Raw genomic sequence first — 17,059 nt, forward strand, 5'->3', positions numbered from 1 at the left:
TTTTTGTTTACTATAAAGTTTATATTTTCGTATTATATATTTATTATTCTCACAGATTCCTTAATTTCATCGACAAATATTGTAAAACAAAAAAGATATTAACACTTGTTTTCGACCAATTGAATATATGTATAGCGTGTATCGGCGAGTGTGAAATCCGTCCGGTCAACTTTATTTGCTCAAAAATATTTTTTTTCATTTTTTTTGTTTTATTTTCTTAAAGTATAGTTTAATATCTCTAAGGTCTACAAATATTAAAAAAATCTACCGAAAAACAAAAAAGTTATGACTATTTATATCTCATCCGGTCAATCGTCCTGTCACTATCCGGGCAATCGTCCTGTCATTAGTGCAACCCCATAATTAATCATGTGACAAATGGCGGAAAATTTGATTGTTTTCAAAAGACAACAAGAAAGTGGAAAAGCACTTTTCGAAGCCTTAAATGGCGACAATACAGAGTAAACACATATATTTTCAAGCCAAAATACTTCTTATTTTATATATACACATTTAAATACTTTTTGATAATCACAGTTTATTTTTGTGAGAAGTTAAATGAGTCCCCCCTTTCTTTATTTATTTTTCTTTATTATTTCCTATCATACTTATGTTATATATACATAAGACTGGTTATAAGTTTTATTCTAATCTAAACTATATATATGTTTACAGTAAAGTGTAAAGCACACAAGTGACGATATTATGGAAACAGTTCTCATATAAAGATGACCTAGATAGTAACAGTTTATATAGATATAAGAAGATGTGGTATGAGTGCCAATGAGACAATGCAACTCTCCATCCAGAAAAAGAGTAATTTCTAAGATAAAACCAAAAATATATGTATACTCTTTTTCTTGTACCCATCAGAACTGTTCAGTGTTTGTCAGGATTGACAGTTAAAGGTACAATGTACAGTCAGGTGACTTACTTAAATGAGTGATTTTCTAAATCACTGATTCAAGTAACATTGTGTCCATAAAGGTTGGAAGTAAGAGTTGTCTTTCTTTAATAATCACCTATTTAAGTAGTACAAATTAATCACTAGACTAAGTGATTTAATTTTATTGTAGCTTTAAATATAGAATACTAATGATCCAGGGACTAATTATGTTGCTAAAATTATCAGAACCAACATCTGTGTTGATAGGATGACCGGGTCATGTCAGGTGCTGACCTTGCACTAAATCTAGAATAATGACATAAAAATCACTTGTTTAAGTATCATACCTCAATTTCCTTCCAAAAAATCACTTCTTTAAGTATCATTATTTTAATAACCCCCACTAATTTCAACACCCCCGAACAGTGAAATTTTGATGGCGAACAGTAGAATTTTATTACATAATCTATAAGATGAAACCTTGAATTTTACAGGAAAAATACTCCCACTGCTGGGGAAAATCTGTTAAGAAAGTATCAGTTCATTATGTAAAGCCATTTTTATAGCATTTTTTCAACTAAAATAGAATTTGCAGCTAAATGATTGCATCAAAGGCATAAACCTTGCTGCTTAAAAGAAGCAAACAAATCATTTTTTTTCAATTTTACTAATGAAAAGATAATATCTAAACCTATGTGTTTAAAATTTTGGTAAAACTACAAAATCACAATTTGTGACAAAACTTCAAAATTGCTACTTAAATAAGTGATTTACAAATCACTTATTTCAATAAGTCCCCTGACTGATGTAGTCCAAATAATTATCAAAGGTGTCACAGAAAAAATTTACAATAGCCTTTCAACAGTTCAAGACGTCATAATAATTTGGACTACGTACAATGTAGATGTTTTTGTTTTTTTTTTAGTTTTGTTTTGTTTTATTTTACACAAATTATTTCTAATATGAATATGAAAGTTTTATTTTGATTCAGTTCACATCATAACAATACATTTTGATTCATTAGTAAGTCCCATCTTGCTGTATTGTAGTGAGGTTTGGGGTGTTTTTGATAATTCGGGAGACAATTCCATTTTGGAAAAATTCCATATGAAGTTCATAAAAGAAATTCTAGGTGTTCATTGCAAAGCAATTAATGCTGCTTGTAGAGCTGAACTTGGCAGGCTACCATTGTGGTCAAAAATCTCATTTTCTTCTATTAAATTTTTTGAACATATTTTAAGGTCTGAAAACACACTTGTATCCAAAATTTTTCTGGCAACTGAAAAAAATAACCCCTGGACAAAGAAACTTTTATTCTATTTTAAACAATCTAGGATTTTCAAACCTAGCTGGGGGAAACTTTTCTATTAAACAATATCTACAAAGTATTAAACAACGAGTGATTGATCAGTGCACGCAGGATCAATCATCAAAAATTTACAATTCATCCAAACTAAAATTTTATCAACAATTTCATAATTCAAATCAGCGTAGTTCTTATGTTGATGTTCTAAGTAATAAATTAGAAAGGTCATCTCTGTGTAAAATAAGATTGAGTGCACACAATCTTGCTATAGAAAAAGGGCGACATTTAGGTTTACCCACCAATGAACGAGTTTGTAATGTATGTAAATCGGGTGAGGTAGAAGATGAAAATCACTTTCTGCTGAATTGTGAAAATTTTTCTAAATACAGAATAAACTTTAAAACTATTATATTAAATATACTTCCTACAAGTTCTAGTGAGAGTCAGCTAAATATGAAACGTTGCATTAATAGCAACTCTTTAAAAGTCTTGAAAGTGACAAGTTCTTATATACATAAATGTCTGGTATATAGAAATGAGATTTTAGCTTCTTAATTATAACATATTATTTTATTATGCTGTATTCATTGTTATAATGTACTGAAATATGGGCCTTTGCCAATTATTGTAATTGTGTTTGTGCCAATAAAATATTTGTATTTGTATTTGTACAAACCTGAGAGCTTTTTACCGAATAAAAATAACATATACATAACATTAAAACAGAGAGCATGCAAATAAGATATATAAGCAGCATATATTACAATGCAAAGATACTGTACAACACAGGCATATTGAAATACATGCAAAGCACTACTACATGTAAACTTCACATCTAAACATGTTAAAACTGAAGCATAACTAAAATTAAAGCACAACTATTACTAAAAATAAAGTACAAATAAAAAATAAAGCACACATGCAAACATTTAGCCCTAGAACTAAAAAAATATACATGAAAAGCTTATCTACAAGCAGAATTTCATGTGGTGGGCTATCAAAAGTCTTTGAAAGGTCCATTAGAACCGCAGCTATATACTGATTATTATCTAATGCTGCACACCAATTCGGTATTTTTGACACATTTTATACAACGTCACTGTTAACTTGACCACTGTCTGTATAAATAGTTTGAACCCAAAAACATCGACCCGATCCTCCAAGGTTAGCTCATTAAAACTTTAAACTTGCAAGTTTACGTATACCTCTTTAGCTGTATGGGAATCATAAATTGTATAAAAGCATAGCTACATGTATATATTTATATAGATTGTGTCACATATAATCCCTTTTGGGATCATGTGTACAGAGTATTTTTTTATTTGGCCACTCTCAGAATGCCAAATAAGACAATTGTTGTGGACACAGAATCCCAAAATTTAGGTCACATGTACATTGTACCACTAGCATGTTCTACGACAGTCAACAACATGGCAGTCAATAAAACCTTATCTGATTTTGTGTTCCTTTTGGGAATTTTCTTTAGAGATCTAAACATGCTAAATGATGCAGAAGATTTCCAGCAAATGTTTTACCTGATTTACTGAAAAAGTATGATGAAAAAAATACAAACATGCACCTGTAACCTTTGAAAGCTCATCAGGTATAAGTTTTTAACTTATTTCATCAGGTTTGGTATATTTATAGTTTGAGCTTACTCAGGTTTCAGCCTTTATAAATTATTACAATATATATTTGTGTTTGTGCTAATAAATAATGTCTTTTGAACAATAATTGACTGCTCCATATGACCTTTAATTTTTTTGAAATAAAATGCTACTTCGAAATTTGATGTACAAATGTACATATCAGGTCTGTAGTAATTATCATAATGTATGTCAATGTGATGCTGTCATTTGACTGATTTAATGGGGGAAAAGTGCCACAAAGATTAAAAAGCTATGAACAAGATGAAACTTTGAAGTCAAAAATACTTTTTCTACTTTATGTTTGCTGTCTTCATTTAGTCTACACCACATCCAGTAAACATGATATCCTTCTACTTCCCTGGTTTGATGTAAAAAAAAGAAAAAAATGTAACATTTGTTTACATCCCCATAAGGAGTTATTGCCCTTTAAAGTCAATTTTTCACAATTTTATCGTAAATTTTTGTAATCTTTTACAAAAATCTCCTCTGAAACTACTGGACCAAATTAAACCAAACTTGGCCTAAATCATCCTTAGGGTATCTAGTTTTAAAAAATGTATCCGATGACCCCGCCCATCAACAAAGATTGCTGCCATGGCTAAAAATAGAACATAGGGGTTGACTATAGAAGTCTATGGGAAAATTGTAAAGAAACAATTTCAAATGGTCTTAACTTGAAAACTAATTTAAATAACGATAAGGGGTCTTCAGTAACTATTGTAAGACTACAATGGGATGACCTGCTTTTAATTTAACTACTGGGCCAAATTAAACCAAACTTGGTCTCAATTATTAGTGGGGTATCTTATTCTATTTATTATGATTTTAACCTTATTTTACATGATTTCCAAAACCACAGTAGATACATGTGTGCGACACAGGCTCTTGAGAGCATCTAGTTCAATTAAAGTAATTATACTTGGAAGTGCAGTCGAAAACTTTACATGTATGTATAATAAAGAAATGAGCTGAATATTTTTAACTTTCATCATGTTCATGATGATCTTTTAGGGAATTTTTTGAAAAAAGTAAAAATTTTGTTACAAAATTGTATTAAGACATGTTAAAAGAACTTTTTTGTTATGTCTGTAAAGCTCCAAATGATAAGTGTAAATCTGAAATTTCAATCAAAAAATATAAAGGGAAATAACTTGATATAGCCTGATTGAGCTAATACACAGACCCTGTTTATTTTGTACATAAAAATTATGGAAACAGAAATCACCAAAAATAATGGACAGCTCAACAAAACACACTAACATCTGTCTCCTTTGAAATAAAATAAAAAAACAAGCAACTGCGAAAAAAGACATGGTCAAGATAGCCTGACCTGGTTCAGACACAAACTGTTTTTAGTGTGTTGTTTAATGAGTTTTACCTACACGCAGAATCCTTCATTGTCTTTGGCTATATAATATAACTACAATGTATAGCTGTAACTGCTATTAATCATGTTAATAGATATATAAAATCTGAATGGGCATATTTGTATATATTGTTGAGATTGCCTATTGTCTTTCAACACCAAAACTGTTAGACGACTCCTTATAGGAGTTGTTGCCCTTAAATTTTGACTTTTACCAATTTTTATCATTTTTGCATATTATCTTGAAAAATACAATGAATAGAGAGAAATATTAAATAGAAAAAGGGATAAGCAAGACAAGATCTACAAATAATTTAACATAGCTGATATAGTTGATAGAGTTATCAATATTGACCCGTAATGTCTATTTTTACCAATTTTAGTGTTTGTTAATGAAAACTATAAGCATGATAAGATAAAGAGAAACTTTAAATTGCAAAAATGATCATCAAGACAAGATCTTCTAATAGGTCAAAATAGCCAAAATTGTCAGTCAACTCCTTATTGGAGTTATTGTGGTTAAATGAGGATTCTAATATGACGTTCTTCAAACGCTTTGAGTACACACCTGTGGTTAAATATGAATATATCGTTTGGGCTGTTCCGATCATACTCCCACTTCGTATGCTTATGAATGATCTACCCGACGTCATTGAACAATGACGTAAGAATATAAGCATTTTACGGGAAAATGCACGATTGTGAAACTGAAAGTCATCAAAACAAGGAAACATAAACAAACGATGATAAAATGTGTTATAAGCCATTTTTTTACATATAAATAAGATGATCATTTAATTCATCCAAACCTATCTAAATACGTTATTGTAAATAGTTTAAGCATGTCACTAGTTCAGTTTGCTCCCTTCTTTTACGTCAATATAATAGTGTGTTTATTTACGGGAACGGCAAATATTTGCCTTCACCTAGAGCGCTTCGATCCAAAAGAATTGCTGTATTTGTCCTATTAGAATAGAAATAATTCATGTGGGCTTGAATGTATACTGATTTTACCACGGGTTTGCCCTTTATGCCGATATTTTACCCCTCGCTATTGCTCGTGGTAAAATATTTAGTATAAAGGGCCAACCAATGGTAAAATCAGAATTAATTCAAGCCCCCATGGATTATTTCTTAATTTTTACCCCTTTTAAACTATATAAACTTTAAGAGAAACTTAAAGCAACAAAAAGGATTGTTCGTACAAAAAATCTGAAATTGTCAGTCTGCTTATTATAGAAGTTATTACCCTTGAATAATGAATTTCACCATTTCTTTTATTGTCCCCTGCGTAACGCGTTGCGGGGGACATGGAAATAACGGGCTTCCGTGTGTTCGGCCGTCCGTCCTGTCTTACAGGGACTTTTTTTTAAAGAGTTATGCCCCTTGGAAATATTAAATCTATGGAAAATGGCCTCGTTAACGCTCTCACGGGTACAATTCTTGCCAGATTTTTATAAAACTTATACTATAGGTTAATATCAGCAATATCTCGGACAATTTCTATAATGGTGGACTATCGACTTTTTTAAAAAGAGTTATGCCCCTTGGAAATATAAAATATGTGCAACGTGGGGGACATTGGAACTCTGTTCTTTTATTTTGGACAAAAAAGTAGATAGCTAGAGAGAAACTAACCAGTAAAAATAATCAGAAATGCAAGATCCACAAAAAGACATTTAGTCATGAATTTTATTCTAGTCTAATATTGGAAATGCACATAGATCCTGGTGAGTGACACAGGCTCTTTAGAGCCTCTAGTTTAGTTCTCATAGTATATAAAACTCTAAGAGTTACAGATCAATCATCAGAAGGATGAACCCCAAACAACCAATTAGTCTATGTTTTCAAGGTTCAGTGATCCACTAATGATTATAAAAAAAATGTACTCATTTTATTCCTATTTTCTACTTTACAGACTTGCAGATATACTGTTGAGGAGGGGTGCAGACCCTAATGAAGTTCTAGCAGTAGAGGGGGTGGCTCCCATGCATATAGGAGCAGGACTGGGAGAGGAAGCAGTCAAGCTGTTGTTGGCTTATGGTGGGGATCCAAATTTAAGGTATTGTTATGCAAATTGTTTTGAAATGTCAAGTATTATTAAACATGTTTAAGAAATGTGTTTATTTTTATCTGACTCTCATATTTAATTGAAAATTATTTTTTGTAAAAAATGGACTACATGTACAAAAGTATACCAGTCACCACATATAATTCATGTATGATAATAACTCAATCTATATAAGTATTTAACATTACAGACATACCAGAGTTATACATGTATATAAACCCTCACTCTAAAAGTGGGGGCTATAATTGCAATCCCCTTGTCTGCATGTTGGTCCAACAAATATTTTAGTTACTCGTTTCTTAGGCACCACTAAACAGAAGGACTTCATATTTGTCATCTGCCTGGCAGTGATGAGTTTTAACATTTTAAGATCTGTTAAACACCTTCTTCCTGTTTGCTAATACTTTACATATTTCAATTAGTTGAATGAACTTTTAAAATTTGTCACACATTTCTCTAGTAATTCTTAACAGAAGTGCATCTTATTTGGTCACCATCTTAACCATGTGGAATTGTAAGGTTATGAACATTTTTGGATCTGAGGGCTCCTATAGCTCCTTGAATTCCTGTTTGTCAATACCTTGAATTTTCCAACATGTTGAAGAAAAAGGTATATTTTCTAAAAAGAACTATTGAACAGAATGACTTAATATTTGGTCAGCAGCTTGACAGTGCTGTGTAACCTAAGAATGCTTTTTTTTAACTGTCAGACAACTACCTCCTGCATTCCAATACTTGAAATATAAGTCAGAGTATATATGCTTTGCATGAAAACACATGCAATTTTGTTCCAATGGTTAACAGTATGGTAACTTGTGTTGGTCAATAAATCTAGTATGCCTTAAACAATTTACTTTAAACTTTATCAAATTATTACTGATAATCTGAGGATCTTTTATGTGAGTAGATTTCACATTTGGTTCTTCAGAGTAATTGGACTTAAATATATTTTGATATTTAGATACACTATGCTATTCAAAATTGATTCCCTGTGTCTAAAATTATCTGTTGGTCACCATTTTCCAAATGGCTGCGAAAATACATGAAATATTCATAGTCCTCATTTTAACTAAAATTTTGTTTTTACAAACAGTCAAGGGTCTAACTTAAATAAGTTATTAGAGAAAAATAACATACATTTGTTATTGAGGGCTAAAAAAACAAAAATCTGTGATAACATATGTATGTTACATGTTTCAAAGGGGCATTATACATCCTTTATTTTGTTAAATTGTGTACTAGTTCTATTGATATTATAATTGTCTTTATGTATATTAAACTTTAGAAAGATATAACAGCCCATAGTTTGCCAATCATGCATAACATACCCATGTTATTACAGAAAAAATGCCTGTAATAACTAAAGGGTGTTATTACAGCTTCTCTACATCTCTTCAAAGCCTTTTCTCCTACATATATCACAATGTATTTTAATTTATTGTAATAAATAATAAGAGCATGTAATGAGGTTCTGCGCAAGCTTCCTAGTCATTCCCAAGTGTCTCATGTAATAAGTTAAATGCCTGTAATAACTAAGCCTTGTTATTACAGCTAAGTTATCACTTAAAAGCCTTGTCTCATTGATTTACCATGGTTGATCAAAAATGTATTAATTGAATTGGAAAATTAGTTTTCAAGGTTATGTATTAATTTACTGCGCAAGTTTCAAGAATTCCCAAGTGCCCACTGAAAATAATTTTTTTTATGGTACATTTAACTGATAACAAACATATGTTACTACAGATTAAGAGAAAGTATTCGTAATAACACATGTATGTTATTTTTCTCTAATAACTTATTCAAGTTACACCCTTGACTGACAAAGAACATATCCTTATTTATTTCCTGATGTCAATTATTTGTTTCTGTTCCTCACACAAAAATGTGCAATTGTAGCCCATCACATGTCAGTTTTCTAGTTGAAACTTGCATTTTGATTATTGTTAATATTTGAAATAAACTTTTACAAGAATGGTATTTATTGATGTTACATTATTGTGTTGTCAAAGATACATATAAATAGTATTACATCCTTGATTCTGAATTCACATTAAGTCCAATTTTACCACAGAACTTTTGAATCTCTTATCAGACGTATACTGGTAATTTATGTGGTCAAACTATATACTGAATACAGACATGAACAGGTAATATATACATCTGTACAAACATAATGTATAACTGTATGGTTTGTCCACATATCTATGGAAGACAGTGTTGGAACATAGGCATATAACGTATATTTTCTTTAGATCTGCAGATGGAACAACACCCCTGCATGTAGCAGCTAGCTGGGGAGATCGTGATGTTCTACGTCTGCTACTTCAAAATGGTGGAAATCCATACATAAGAGATAGGGTAAGACAGAGCTAAGTATTACCAAAATTTATATTCAAATTTTAGATAAGATATGTCAATTTGTACATGTTTATGGCATAAAAGAGACATCACAAGTGACATATTTTACTTAACTGATCTCAGTGTATCTTAAAATTTCATTTATCCAAAAAAATTGCATTTTTTGAAGGGACTGAATAATTTTACTATTCTTGCAATGTCAGGGCTGAAATATCATGTAAATACTAGCTCTAGATCTTGTATCATACCTGTTGCTTTATATAATGAATTACTGAAATATTCTTTTATTTCAGGAAGGGATCAGTGTTTTTGAGACTGCACACAAGTATAAACATGATGACTGTGTAAAACTCCTTGAAGTTTATTGTTTATTACTGAATCCAGATGAAGACACACTGTCAAACATGCCAAAATATACTTATGAATTCAGTAAGTTTAACTTAGGTTTGTAATCATAATGGACACAATGAATATCTCGCATTTTCAACTTGCATATTTATAAGTGACCATTTTGCTTATTCTAACCATTAAAATGTGACAAAACACATATTTTTTCAAAAGCAAGTGTTTCTAAAATACAAGCGTTTCTTTTGAATAACAATATTCACATATTTAGAAAATGGAGCTGTTGTATAATTACCAACAAGACAACCATACACTGAACCAAAAGACAAGGCCTATTGGTCACCATAATTCAACATTTAGCAAAACCCATACCCTAAAGTAATCTATAAAGGGCCCAGGAATGACAAAAGGTAAAACAATATGTGAATCAACCATCAACATTAATGCTGTCAGTTTTAAGTGGTTGATAGTTTTTAAAGCACAGGTATGCTGAATACAAACAAAACATTAAGATTTAATGATTATATTTTCATAACAAGCTACTGTGCACAATTTAAGATATTTGAATTGCTCTTTTCCAGAAGGTAACATCAATAACAATAGAAAACAGCTATATGACTTAGATCAAACGGACTTGTTTCTGCAGGATTTTAACAAATCTACTTTAAAGGAGAACTTCTTCCAGCATGAATTTCAAAAGCATTTAGACAAAGTGAAACATCAGGATAGTGTTGGGAGTAATGTTTGTTTAAATGTCACATCTCCAGGTATATAAATTCTACATTGAAGTCAAATTTTCTGCTAAGACTTGCTTGATCGATTGAATCATGAATTCTCTTAAATCTCTTGTTCTAAACTGTTTTTAAATCATTTTTAACCGGCTTTCTTTTGAATGTACAGATCAGAACCTAATCTGAGTGTCATCTTAGTGTCATATCCAGAAATCTTTGCAAGTGAAACACTCATAATTCAATAATATCATGGAATTGTCAGCTTAAAATAAAATTTTATAGGTCTATTTACACATGTTACATGATAGAGGAATAACAAAATAACATGTTATTTTTATTTTTCAGATCATCCAATCATTAATTGTAAATCTTCTTCATGTACCAGTCCAGAGGAGCCTTCACGACATGTTGTATGGGCAGACAAACTAACACAGACATTACCATATATACCTCTGTCTGAAAGTAATTCATCTCTATCTGATACATTTATTACTTGTTCTGGTGATGAACAAAATCAACCTCACAAATTCTTCACCTCTAGTATATTTGAACAAACTAACAGTAAGGATACAAAAGAATCTATATCAACAGTATACAACAATACTGTAGCAGAAAACAGAACATCAAACTATCAAAATTCGAATTTTCTTGGCAACAACAACAACCATTGTACACGAAAGGTCAGAACTAGTAGGCAAGGTAGTGAATTAGACAAAAGATTTGCTAGACAGACAAAAAAGACTTGGGAGCCATCACATCTGTCAATTAATGATTCTCTTCTGTCATCAGATGCCAGTTTTATAGAGAGACACAAATGTACTAACACGAAAGAAGATAATAATAACAGCGATGTGTTTGTAAATTATGACTTTGCCGAATTTGACTCAATACTTACAGAAAATAGCGTGGGTAAAAAGAAACGGGTCAGTTTTGCAGAGAAAATAGCCACACCATGTCAAAATGATAAAACTTTTGTTGTCAACCAAGAAGTTGATAAAGCTTTTTTAATGTGTAGGCTGAAAGAGTCATTATCCTCAATAAGCTCTAAGATGTCATCAGTATCAACGGGGGATAATGATGTACTCAATAATAGCTTTTGTATGCAGCGAAATTCTTTAGATAGTACATCAAGTATGATAAGTGATGCTTCTACAATTGATTATATTTATACCGACAAAGAGAAGGGTATACAATTTATTGAACGCCACCTACCAAGTCTACAGGGAAGTAGTGGTAGACAGTCCTTGGACAGTGTGTGTAGTTTTGGTAGTTTGAACACCGTAGATTCACAACAGACAATTTTATATGATTGGAAAGCCTTTTCTGATACATCTACATGTTCTGAGGATCCTAAATCATCACAAGTGCCTATGCTGGTTACGAAATTAAGTAACCAACAAATAAGAGAACAGCTTATCGAAAAAGGAGATAAACCAGGACCAATTACAGACAACACACGACAACTTTATCTTGTTAGATTAAGCAAAATGAATGAAGACCCCGGATATTTGAAGCTGTGTGCAAAACAGCCAGGTTTGTATTTGAGGATATCATATGTAGAATTTACAGATTTATAGGATTAGATTGACTTTAAATTGTACTTTATGATATTGGTAAGAAAAAAAGGAGCAAAAATTGCATTCCTTGAATTTCACATGACATATGACAAAAAATTGTTTCTGCTCCTTTTGAGAATGATGTGCAAACATTTCTGGAGTATTTTATATTATTTAGATACAAGATTGTGATTTAGTTCAGTTTATGGCTCACTCTATAATTTATTCAACTGAAAAACATCATATTAAAATAGGAAAATGTGGTATGATTTTAAATGAGAAAACTATCTATCAGAAACCAGATGATGTAGATTTTAGCAACAATGGGTCACTGTATGGCCTTCAACAATGAGCAAAACCCATACACAAAGCAAACTATAGTTGGCCTGACATGATTACTAAAAATACAAAATTATCCATCATAAACTCCACTACATTGAAAACACTGAGTTTATCATGTATTTAAATGCTTTGGAGGAAATGCATACTGTTTAAAGTATTTTCAAAACGGGATGAAAAAAATCTTAAATTCAGTAAACAATACATGAATCAGATAAAAGAAAGCCAACAAGTTGCATGTGATTACATTATCATATAAAGATTTTCCTTCCAGGTTATTCACCAGAATTATGCCAAGCTTTCATTGATTGGGATCCAACAGGACTGAATGCATTAGAAGAAAAACTGATTTCTTCTTTTTGCAATACGGACCGCTGTTGGCGAGAAGGAACTTTAAAGTCCTCTTTCAATTATTTACTTCTTGACCCAAGAGTAACCAAGAATTTACCCAACAGGATGCATGCATTAGGCAAGTATAAAATATATATATAAACAAAGTAATGATATACTTGCAGTATTTTTATTCTCTTCCACAAATGGGTCTGCTTGTATATAAAAATAAGGAGATGTGGCGTGATTTCTAATACATCTATCCATAAAAATTAAATGACCAATCTGTGTAAGTTTTGTGTTTTGGTTTATTTTATAGCATTTCATTCCCATACTGGGTTTATATCATAACAATTCATTCCTATACTGTTCAGCAGCATTTGAGTCAATATGACAAATTAGATTTAGCATCAATTTCAAGATATTCAATCTAATTTTAAGGCTAGATGTTCAACAACAAATGACTTCAACCAATTAACTGGGTTATACTGGGTAATATGAAATACTGGCCTGAATCTTTAAGAGGATACAGTGATCAATTACAAATACATAAAAGATATATCCAATTACATTTTGATTTATAAGGTTAAAGGGGAGATAAATGAAATTAATTACTTCACTATTTCAATATGTGGTAATAATTTTTAAGTGCTACTCTTCCTAAGTAGTTAGACAGATATTGATAAAACTTTACACAGTTGAAGAACACTACCTGAGGATGTGCATTAGGGACAGCATGTTAAAGTTGAGGCAATCAAATTTACCTTCTTCAATATATCACTAGCTTTACGTGGCAGAGGCTATTCTTTTGTGAGTTAACTCACAGTTCTAGTACTTCACTATGAGCAATGCCACCAATTTAGAAAACTGATTTCATCTGCTTGAATGATGTAATAAATTCTAAATTTTATTTAAAAAAAATTCTTTTTAAAAGTAATGAATTGTTTCTGTGATCTTTATATTACAGACTAACTATCTTGTTTTCATCTTTGTCTACATTTCTTTTTTTTAGGTGAAAAAGAGTCATTCAAGATTTTTGCTGCCTCTATTTTTTATATTGGAAAGGGTAAAAGATCCAGACCTTATTGTCATCTATATGAGGCCATTAGACACATGGAGAAACCAAAGCCACAGGTATAGTGTTTAACATTTCAGTTGTCTGTGAATTATAAGGAATATTTATAAGTGGTTATGGCTAGACATAAAATGTTGGTTGGGTTTTTTTTTTTTACCTTTAAGTCTTCATTTACCTTGATTAACAAAAATGACCAGTATTAACGGATGAAAGAAATAATCAAACATCAGAGTTGTGAAGATAAGATTTTTAGTCCATTAAGGTAGATTCACCCTTACTTGTACAATTAAGATTCAAATGTATATTTGTTATGTAAGAAGGGTGTATAGACATGTTGGAGATTCATCCAATTATATCGATCTGACGAATTTATCTTTAATTCTTTTGTGTAATCAACCTTTCATACTGGACCATGGAGTACAACAGAAAACCCAATTGTTATTTAGCAATTCAAAAATTACTACCTCTCACCTTTTTGAATCAATCTTTACAATAACAATATGTATAGAAACTTTCAGCTTCATTTTCATAATAGCACTAGATGAAGATATCTTATGTTTTTTCTCTCATAAAAAAACTGACACTGAGTTAAAGTAAAACTCATTTTGATTAATCTTGCATAAATATTTGCTAGATAGTTCTTCAGTCATTGCCACAGTGAACTATTAGTTTAAACTATTAGAAATATAACAAAATATAAACTGAATAGAGTTAAAGAATTTATTTGATATAGTACTGCATTTTTCAGGTGTGATACAGTGAAGCATATATTTCCTAAAAAAATGATAAATAATTGCTTGGTTTTAGGTGTGTGATAAAGTGAAGCATATCCTTGAAATATGGAATGATAACTTAGGTGTTGTTTCATTGCATTGCTTTCAAAATGTGATACCTGTAGAGGCCTATACCAGAGAGGCATGCATGGTGGATTCTGTTTGTAAGTAATTAAAATAATAATCTTTATTACAAAAGGGTAAGCTCAATTAGTACTATCACTGTACTCTCTAGAGGACCTCACACTCCACTAACAATGTATCACACACAATCTTACATACCCTAAACAACATAATCATTATGAATGATTATCTAAGTTTTAATAATTCCTGGATAATGCAATAAATACTTAAAACAGTTTGATTTGAAAGTTTTATATTTGACATGACTTGTGTCACAATGCTTCTAGAAGCATATTAGTTATAGTTGGATTAGAAAATGCAACAGACCTTTAGACATGTTAGTTATATTGTATCACCTTGACTGAGTCAAAAAGCAAGACTTAGGGACTGGTATATTGTTTACTAAATACGATGACGCTTTACATTTCTGAAAGTTAAAGCCCTAGACAATCTTTTTTTTTATGTAAATGCAGAGATAATGCTATTCTGCTTAAAGCAGATTTCTGCTACATGTATTGGTAATAAGGAATTGTCATTTACACATTTTTATAATACATAATTTTTGGCTTTAAATACATCCTTTTCTAATTTTATTTTCGGATGAGAAAAATCATCTGTGTTGAATGCTTATGATCTGAAGTTTCTGTTCTAGGCAGAATGGTTTACTGACTGACTCCTAACAAATAAATTTGTGTTTTCATGCATAATCACCTCATTAGTCAGTGCTTGAAACTGACATGATCTATAACATGACTTTCTCAATGTTCCTTTGATGAACTAAGAAATTTTTAGGAAAAAAATGCAAATGATCATCAAAGGTGGATTTGGCTATTTGGTCCTAAAAAGGTCCTAAAATGTAAAGTATTTATACATCCTTGGCTTTCAATGTTGGGTTTGAGGGTTTCTGATGAAGGTAAATCCAGCAAAGCACTTTGGAAGCACCGATTTCATAAAGTGTATTTTCATTTTAAGTCAGTTTCTTACATACTTATAACTATACATTATTTGATACATATAACACAGTTATTATTACTTAAGCAGGCAAGACATTTCAACATGTTATCACTTGTTACTTAATTTTTACTTAACAAAACTTTGGTTTAAACAATATTTATTCATAATTCAAATCATGATAATATATATAAGATGATACATTAGAATTAATTGGATTCAGAATCAAACAACATTGCTTATTTTAATCTGTCTCCAAAGTTTTAACTAAAGGCATCAATTTCCAAATATAATTCACCTGTTACTTCACAACTGCCAAAATCTGTTTAGCTTTTGTAATGATATATCTCATATTTCTATTTTCAGCATTGTCCAGGTTAACTAATAAAAAAAGGGGAGACTACTATGGAATTAGCAGTACATGGTCTATGAAAGAGAAAAGAAGAATGGGTGTGTTCTTCCTAAAGAAAGCTTTACAGATATTTCAAGGGGAAGGAGAGAGACAAATCCTCCCTATGGACATAAAAGTTGGCCAGTAGAATTATTTGTAACTAAGTGTTATTTATCAGACATGAATCCGTTTACATAGAACAAAACTACACTCAGTTAATCATGCAGCTTTGAAGTGATAAGTTGATTAACACATGATGGTAAAATAGTTGTTTTGTTAGATCTGTATGTCTTTTAAGAATTTTTATTATAAAATGAAAATAATTTGCAGCAACAATGCATAAGTTATCTCCCCTGAAATTGATGTCTCTTGTGTTTCTGGAAACCAAATTCATAAAATATTTTGTAATATCATTTAGCAACCTTTCTTTAGAATCCCATGCTTTATTGTCAGAATTTTCTCGTCCTTAAGTGTCCCACTTCCTGACCTAAGAATACTCCCTTTTAAGTACATCTTGCCAAAGGCCCAAGTAAGCTTTTCTCATTACTTGGCATCCCTTGCAGACATCCATCCTTCATTAACTTTTACAAAATTCTTTTCTGAAAATACTGAGCCAGTTAGGTCAAAACTTGGTCAGAAATCATCCTTGGGGTATAAAAATATGTCTGATTACCAATGCTAAAAATAGAACATAGCAGTAATTTCATTTTGAAAACTTATATATAGAGAAAATCTGAGGGGTATATATATATGTTCAGATCTAAATAATGTCAACTTTGATCAACATTGTCAAACAACTCTTTATAGGA

The 17,059-nt window shown here is 31.0% G+C and overlaps 1 protein-coding gene across 1 annotated transcript; it reads left to right on the forward strand.

The window, feature by feature from the left end:
* Nucleotides 1–378: 378 nt before the first annotated feature.
* On the forward strand, nucleotides 379–16,483 carry LOC127733407 (ankyrin repeat and LEM domain-containing protein 1-like). The gene is made up of 10 exons (XM_052242772.1): nucleotides 379–461; nucleotides 7,126–7,269; nucleotides 9,531–9,636; nucleotides 9,930–10,065; nucleotides 10,563–10,748; nucleotides 11,502–12,245; nucleotides 12,882–13,076; nucleotides 13,950–14,071; nucleotides 14,820–14,949; nucleotides 16,226–16,483. The coding sequence occupies exons 1-10, from the start codon at nucleotides 379–381 to the stop codon at nucleotides 16,396–16,398; spliced, it is 2,019 nt and encodes a 672-aa protein (XP_052098732.1). The 3' UTR covers nucleotides 16,399–16,483.
* Nucleotides 16,484–17,059: the final 576 nt, after the last annotated feature.

This window comes from Mytilus californianus, unplaced genomic scaffold, assembly GCF_021869535.1.
Source record: "Mytilus californianus isolate M0D057914Y unplaced genomic scaffold, xbMytCali1.0.p SCAF_3, whole genome shotgun sequence".
NCBI lineage: Eukaryota > Metazoa > Mollusca > Bivalvia > Mytilida > Mytilidae > Mytilus > Mytilus californianus.

Excerpts from the sequence above, each read along its gene's own strand:
- LOC127733407 (XM_052242772.1), top strand. The coding sequence starts at position 379 with ATGGCGGAAAATTTGATTGTTTTCAAAAGACAACAAGAAAGTGGAAAA. Across the intron at positions 7,270-9,530 it reads GGTGGGGATCCAAATTTAAG|ATCTGCAGATGGAACAACAC; the intron begins GTATTGTTATGC and ends TATTTTCTTTAG. Across the intron at positions 10,749-11,501 it reads TTTAAATGTCACATCTCCAG|ATGCCAGTTTTATAGAGAGA; the intron begins GTATATAAATTC and ends TTCTGTCATCAG.